Genomic DNA, 7,631 nt, shown 5'->3' on the forward strand with positions numbered 1-7,631 from the left:
CTTAAGTTAACGTGTTTTTAAAAGTTTACTTTTAATATTTCAGAGTAAATACTTACCTTTTTTCATAATACTAGTTTTTGGACATGCTAATTAGTATAAACTTTTCAAATAATAGAAGTAAAAGAAAAGCATGTGATACGAATGGATCTTGCTTAAGACTTTCTTATAAAGGACATTCTTGATGTATTTATGTTTCATAAATGGTCCAGTTTTTACATGATTTCTCATTAACTAATTATGTTGAGTTCGCCTAAAACTATTGAGAACTTTTCCTTTTCTACTCATTGGAAAAAAGTTGCTTTTTTTCATTTCTACACTGTATAAACAAATGGTTGGAGCTGATGAAAGAAAAGGCTATCAGATTACCAAAGCACTCGTAAAAAGTAACTGGCAGTGGTACGTTAACTGCTAGCATAGATAATCTAATAAAATAATTGAATAAAATGAAATGATTAAGGAGATTTATATTGTTGATCCAAACTAATTTTATGCATAGTTAGATTGATTGATATATTGATTTAGTAATTTTCAATAGTATAGATGGAGTTGTATAACATATTCACTTCAATAGTTCAGATGGAGTTGTATAACATATTCATTTCGATAATTTGTTCATGAGTGACGAAGAACCATGGGGATATTATAACACAACTCTGGGTTATTGTAGCTTGCTTAGTTCTAGTCTTCTTTTGGAAACACTGCCTGGTCCATCTGGTACTTATACATTTCCTCAAATTGACAGGAGAGATACCAGTGGAGCTCGGTAATCTTAAGAAATTACAGAGACTGAATTGCTTTCAGAATGAGTTAACTGGTTCCATCCCTCCAAGCATTTTCAACGTGTCAACACTGCAGATATTAGCACTTTCATTCAACAAGTTTTCAGGTACTCTACCTTCAGATTTAGGTCGTGGAATGCCCAACCTAGAAGTATTTTTTGTGCAGTAAATAATCTTAGTGGTTTTATCTCTGCTTCAATCTCAAATTATTCTTAACTCAGAATACTTGATCTCCCATACAACAGTTTCACAGGTCCGATTCCTAATTCACTTGGTAACTTAGAATACCTTGAGTATCTGAACTTGGGCATGAATCATTTCTTCAGCGATTCAACATTGAGCTTCCTAACATCATTAACAAACTGTAGGAATCTAAGATCACTAACGTTTGATGATAATCCATTGGATGGTGTTTTGCCTGCATCTGTTGGTAATTTATCTGACTCTTTACAATCATTTGAAGGAAACCATTGTAAACTTAAGGGCATCATTCCTCAAGATATTGGCAATCTTACTGGTCTAACAAGGATGAGTTTGTTTAACAATGAGTTAACTGGACATATTCCAAAAGCATCATGGCATGTTTAGCCTTCAAGAACTTTACCTAGATAGCAACAAGATAGAAGGAACCATACCAGATGTTATCTGCAAGTTAGAGAATCTTGGTGCATTAGGCTTGTCAGGAAATCAGTTTTCTGGTTCCGTGCCACCATGCTTAGGGAATGTTACCAGCTTAAGGTATCTTTTTCTAGCTTACAACAGGCTGAATTCAAGGTTACCTGCAAGCTTGGGGAGCCTTCAAGATCTCATAGAATTCGATGTTTCATCCAATTTTTTGAGTGGGAAAATCCCCCAGGAGATTGGAAATTTAAAGGCTGCAATACTCATTGATTTGTCAAAAAATAAATTTTCTGGAAACATTCCTAGCACTCTAGGGGGTCTAGACAAATTGATTAATCTTTCTTTGGCACATAATAGATTAGATGGGCCTATTCCAAATTCATTTGGCAAAATGTTGGCGTTGGAATTCTTGGATTTGTGCTATAACAATCTTAGTGGTGAAATTCCAAAATCTTTAGAAGCTCTTGTGTATCTCAAATACCTGAACTTCTCATTCAATAAACTTAGTGGAGAGATTCCCACTGGTGGTTATTTTGCAAATACCACAAGTCAATCTTTCTTGTCCAATGATGCACTCTGTGGTGACTCCCGGTTTAACGTGAAACCATGTGTCATCCAATCTTCCATGAGGAAAAAGGCATTCTTGGTTTCGTACATCATTTTGGGAGTAGGTCTGTTATTTCTTGTACTAGCCCTCACATATGTATTTTTAAGATTGCGAAGGACGAAGAAGAATATAGGTCAAACGGAGATGTGTCTTTGTAAAAGGGCACGAAAGAATTTCCTATTATGAACTGGAACAGGCAACAAACGGATTCGATGAAAGCAACTTGCTTGGTAATGGGAGTTTCAGCATGGTCTACAAAGGGATACTTAAGGATGGTACCCTTTTCGCAGTAAAGGTCTTCAATGTGCAATTGGAGGGTGCATTCAACAATTTTGACACAGAATGTGAGATACTTCGAAACCTTCGCCACAGAAATCTGATCAAAGTCATAACAAGCTGCTCCAACCCTGATTTTAAGGCCCTAGCGTTGGAATACATGCCCAATGGGACACTTGATAAATGGTTATACTCTCACAACTTGTTCATGAATTTATTGCAGAGATTAGATATAATGATAGATGTTGGATCAGCAATGGACTATCTCCATAATGGTTGTTCAATACCTGTGGTGCATTCTGACTTGAAGCCAAACAATGTCTTGCTAGATCAAGAAATGGTTGGTCATGTCAGTGATTTTGGCATTGCAAAATTGTTAGGTACAGGGAAGGATTTTGTTCAAACAAGGACAATTGCAACTATTGGATATATTGCTCCAGGTATATTAGAAATTTTAAAAGTTTTCATATTTTTTAAATACTCAAATAATTCTTTTCCCTACATATAGATTGATTCTATTAGTTTTAGCATATTCCACGATAACTAGGAAGGTCTTCTGATCATTTTTCACCATGATTGCAGAGTATGGACAAGATGGAATAGTATCGATGAGCTGCGATGTTTATAGTTTTGGCATCCTGATGATGGAGACATTCACAAGAACAAAACCAAGTGATGAAATATTTACTGGAGACTTGAGCATACAACGTTGGGTTAGTGATTCCTTCCCAAGTGAAATTCATAACGTGGTGGATTCTAATTTGGTACAGCCATGGGATGAACAAATCGACGCAAAGATGCAATGTTTGTCATCTATCATGGAATTAGCTTTGAGCTGCACTTTAGCGACACCAAATGCAAGAATTAGCATGAAAGATTCTCTTTCAACACTTAAGAAGATTAGGTTCCAGTTTGTTAGTAGTCGGCACTAGATGGAATGAGACTGTCTACTCTTGTATGTTATTTGATTACCTATACTAGTTACATTAAACTTTCAATTTTGCACAATTATTTAAGTGTGTTTAATCACGGTTATAGGAACTCGTTTCTTTATACATGTAGTCCTGATGATATATGGAAGTTGAAACTGAGAAGTATATGGTTGTTATGTTGCCAATGACTAAGCCAATCATCTGTTGGATCAGAGTGATATAAGTGAGAACTATGAGAATGGACATGATCTGTCAATCCCCCCTCAACAACTGGACATTCATGGTTCCTAGAAAAACAACTTTTATGTAGAAAATATAAAGGTCACCATCACTGCATGCATAGGATTTTTAAATTCACATCGTCATAACTGACTCTTTTCTAAATATCTTTAAATAGCATATCTTGTAAACGAAAAGGAAAAAAATTGGTACATATAATTTGTTAAGTTCATAAGCCGCTGTGTTGAATGATTCTATAAGAATTAATTCAAAGGACGTTTTTGCGCCCAAAAAATGTCTGTACTATGCTGTTATTGAATTACACAAACCATCAAGTTCATAATGCACTAAAGACCATTGTAAAATATTCCATTCCATTGAAATTCCAGACTAGTTTCCTAATTAGCTTTACGACTTAAGAGAATTCTAGCCCTTGTACAGAATTTTGTTTACATTTCTTAAATACCAATTGTAAAGGTTCGGCCTAAACATCGAATTAAAATCCTAAGTAGACTCAGTTTTCAAATTATTTAACATATTTTGAAATATTTGATATATGTTCTAAGCTATCCAACATATAGAATTTTAAGACAAAGAATGCGACTCACAAGGCACATAATTTTTTTTTTTTTTTTAATGTTTTCTGTTATGGGGATGAACATTATTGGTGATCAATGCTTTTCGATCTTTAGCACAAAATCGGTTAAATTAGCCATGAGTTCCACTCCTTTGAGGCAAATGTTAATGATAGAGATTTCCCCAATTATTTCATTTCAACCCCCAACAGAGATGGTTCTGTAGTCTGCACCAATATTCATAACAAAGGGCTAAGCAGATTTGATAGAACCGATGTGTCCACCAAAACAGTCTAGGGGATCAGGTCCCTAAACTGTTTAACAGTTAAGTGCGGAAAGGTAAATAAGACAAGATGTTTTGCGTGGAAAACTCCTTGCTCAAGGGATTAAAAATCACGACCTACACTATTAGGATTTCAATTTCACTAGATTAAGCAAAGTGCAAGATTACAAGTTTTTGTCCTCGGAAATAGTTCCTAATTCTACCCCTCACAATACCTCTATTGTAGGTGAATCTAGACTACTAATCTCCCCTCACAACCAACTCCGCAACCTTCACCCCTTTTTACTCCTCTAGGCTGAGCAACTAGTACACCTTGCCTATTTCTAGACAAGTGTGCCACTCAAAGGCACCCTTTGAGAATTCAACACCGTGACTAAATCTAGCCACCCACTTACTAATACACCTAGACTAACTCTAGTCTAGTGTACGACTCAAAAGCTTGTGAAGATAGACTTCTTACAAGCAGCCCTTGAGAATTCAACCACCACGGCTAACTCTAGCCAAAATGTTAACACACTGTTTGAAAACAAAGAACAAGAAAATACCTACAAACAGCCCTTCTCAAAGGAATGTAGGTTTACAATTTATAGAACACAGAAACAAAGACTCAACAACCTAAGGACTTAAAACATCTTCAATTCAGGGATCTGGTCCTTTGGCTCGTTGAGGCTTGTTCTTGAGCGCATCTTGATAGGGGTGGCTGCTGATTTGAGACAAATATGTCTGTTTGGATTTTCAAGTGTTAGGTCAACTAATGCCCAACGTGTTGTATAAATGAGACCAAATAGAGAACATGTGAGAAACATGTGACCATGAATAAGTATTTCTCAAGGGCTTTTAGTTTCCATTATGCATACGAAATTGTGCTGCGATTCTAGCGTGAATAGTGTAGCAACTTTACTTTTGTTAAGTACTGTGCATTACTCTTGTGGGACCTGATAGAGGACCTGATCCCTAAATCGTTTGTCAATCATCAAAACTTATGAAATGCTATGACTCATCAAGATTGTATAGTTGTATTTTTTGTTCCTTTTTGGTAGAAGAACAATACTTTTTAAATTCTTGCTATGTTATGTGTGCGTAGCTTTTGGTCACTTCCAAAACAGTGGATTCTAAAGCTTTGTATAACGAAACGAAAATGATCTTGTTTGGGGCCGATATTCTCTCCCTGATCTTCGCGGAAGTTATTGTGGAAGTTGTTGAACGTGCGTTCTATTCCTTTAGAAGGTCGTGGCGTGGCAGCCAAGGCCGTGGCATGGCCTGTATTCTACATAGCTCGGAGCCGTAAGTTATGACTCGGTTGGCAGCAAGTTAACCCATAGGCAGGGTTGTAGGCTGGGGGTCATCCTGTGTGGGTCATTTGTGTTAGGCACTAAACCGTTCTTGGATTAGGTCCGGGGACCGTGTGTTAAATCTTATTTATGTACCACATAGGATAACGGTGATCCTATTTTCATATTTTCGTATCTTTAATTAGAAGAGACTGCCAACAGTTTATACACTACCATATAATAATTTTTAAGGGGACGTCTGTTCAATACGGAGTATTAGTTTTTGTTTTGGCTGAACATGAATGTATTTCTTCCCTTCTTTATTCTCCAAAAGCATATTACTGACTTGAGTGTCCAAGTTTGACTCTCCCATTCGGGGATAAATCTTTAAGATAGAAATACTAGCGTGTCTGATAATTAAGAAAGAAACCTAATTGTGTCGGTTTTTAAAATTAAAACCAAAACCAAACCAAAAACATGTCGGTTTTTTTCTTCAGTTTGATTTGGTTTTCTAGTTTTCCAAGAACACCCCTAGAAACACACATGAATAAGAATTCACTAAACTAATCTAGAATTTACCACCAATTCATGTATTCCCTAATACGTTAATCTACTGATTCATGAATGTTAGAAATTATGCGCTCTGTGGTGACTCCCGGTTTGATGTGAAACCATGCTTAACCAAATCTACAAAGAAGTCCAGAAGAAAAAGATTACTACTTACAAGTTTATATATTCTATTAGGGATTGGATCAGTCTCCGCGTTGGCTGTTACATATGTGGTGTTAAGATTGAGAAAGGCAAAGAAGAATGCAAGTCAAGCAGATGTGTCTCTAGTAAAAGGCCATGAAAGAATTTCTTATTATGAACTTGAACAAGCAACAGAAGGATTCAATGAAAGCAACTTGCTAGGTAAAGGGAGTTTCAAAGATGGTCTACAAAGAGATACTTAAGGATGGTACACTTTTGGCAGCAAAGGTCTTCAATGTGCAATTGGAAGGTGCATTCAAAAGTTTTGAAACAGAATGTGAGATACTATGAAACCTTCGCACAAAAATCGACAAAGTCGAACAAGTCATCTCAACCCCGATTTTAAGGCCCTAGTCTTTGGAATACATGCCCAATAGGACACTTGATAAATGGTTATACTCTCACAACTTGTTCTTGAACTTATTGCAGAGATTAGATATAATGATAGATGTTGCATCTGCAATGGACTATCTCCACAATGGCTATTCAACACATGTGGTGCATTGTGACTTGAAGCCAAGCAATGTCTTGCTAGATCAAGAAATGATTGGTCATGTTAGTGATTTTGGCATTGCAAAATTGTTAGGTACGCGGGAGGCTTTTGTTCAAACAAGGACAGTTGCAACCATTGGATATATTGCTCCAGGTAAATTAGAATTTTTTGGAGTTTTCTTATATCGTTAAATAATCAAAACAATTCTTTCCCCTAGATATGGATTGATACTCTCTGTTTTGGCATATTCCATTTTAACTAGGAAGTTTCTAAGATCATTTCTGATTGTGATTGCAGAGTATGGACAAGATGGAATAGTATCCACAAGCTGTGACGTTTACAGTTTTGGCATTCTGATGATGGAGACGTTTTCAAGAATGAGACCAAGTGATGAAATATTCTTGGAGAACTGAGCATACAACGTTGGATTAGTGATTCCTTCCCAAGTGGAATTCATAAGGTGGTGGATTCTAATTTGATACGAGCCAGGGATGAACAAATCGATGCAAAGATACAATGTCTGGTATCTATCATGGAATTAGCTTTGAGTTGCACTTTAGTGACACCTAATGCAAGAATTACCATGGAAGAGGCTCTTTCAACACTCAAAAAGATTAGGCTCCAGCTGGTTAGTAGTCGGCGCTAGGTGGAATCGGACCGTCCACTCTTGTATGTTATTTGATTACCTTATGCCTGCTATGTTAAGCTTTCAATTTTTTGCAAGTATTAAAGTGTGTTTAATCACGGTTATAGGAATCACGTTCATATCTCGATGGACCTGAATTTTCGAAAGAAACAATATTTCCAGTTATCAGGCTATAGCTC

The 7,631-nt window shown here is 36.4% G+C and overlaps 2 protein-coding genes across 3 annotated transcripts; both read left to right on the forward strand.

The window, feature by feature from the left end:
- Nucleotides 1-328: 328 nt before the first annotated feature.
- On the forward strand, nt 329-3,215 carry LOC132049007 (receptor kinase-like protein Xa21). Its single transcript, XM_059439685.1, has 6 exons — nt 329-383; nt 743-886; nt 1,033-1,311; nt 1,454-2,037; nt 2,141-2,723; nt 2,866-3,215. Exons 1-6 carry the CDS (start codon nt 329-331, stop codon nt 3,213-3,215), a joined length of 1,995 nt encoding a protein of 664 aa, XP_059295668.1.
- LOC132050440 (probable serine/threonine-protein kinase At1g01540) lies at nt 800-7,405 on the forward strand. Of its 2 annotated transcripts, XM_059441684.1 has the most exons (3): nt 800-886; nt 6,743-6,959; nt 7,104-7,405. In XM_059441684.1, the coding sequence occupies exons 2-3, from the start codon at nt 6,755-6,757 to the stop codon at nt 7,217-7,219; spliced, it is 321 nt and encodes a 106-aa protein (XP_059297667.1). In that variant the 5' UTR covers nt 800-886; nt 6,743-6,754; the 3' UTR covers nt 7,220-7,405. The 2 variants fall into 2 exon arrangements, with proteins under 2 accessions (XP_059297667.1, XP_059297666.1); XM_059441683.1 differs by lacking the exon at nt 800-886 and having other exon boundaries at nt 6,677-6,959.
- Nucleotides 7,406-7,631: the final 226 nt, after the last annotated feature.

Source organism: Lycium ferocissimum, chromosome 3, assembly GCF_029784015.1.
Source record: "Lycium ferocissimum isolate CSIRO_LF1 chromosome 3, AGI_CSIRO_Lferr_CH_V1, whole genome shotgun sequence".
In the NCBI taxonomy this organism is placed as follows: domain Eukaryota; kingdom Viridiplantae; phylum Streptophyta; class Magnoliopsida; order Solanales; family Solanaceae; genus Lycium; species Lycium ferocissimum.

What these genes read in the sequence shown, in the direction of transcription:
- LOC132050440 (XM_059441683.1), top strand. Translation starts at nt 6,680, where the DNA reads ATGCCCAATAGGACACTTGATAAATGGTTATACTCTCACAACTTGTTC. An exon ending in CATTGGATATATTGCTCCAG is followed by an intron (nt 6,960 to 7,103) that starts GTAAATTAGAAT and finishes TTGTGATTGCAG; the next exon opens with AGTATGGACAAGATGGAATA.
- LOC132049007 (XM_059439685.1), top strand. Translation starts at nt 329, where the DNA reads ATGGTTGGAGCTGATGAAAGAAAAGGCTATCAGATTACCAAAGCACTC. An exon ending in TACCAAAGCACTCGTAAAAA is followed by an intron (nt 384 to 742) that starts GTAACTGGCAGT and finishes TCAAATTGACAG; the next exon opens with GAGAGATACCAGTGGAGCTC. An exon ending in AATCTTCCATGAGGAAAAAG is followed by an intron (nt 2,038 to 2,140) that starts GCATTCTTGGTT and finishes AGAAGAATATAG; the next exon opens with GTCAAACGGAGATGTGTCTT.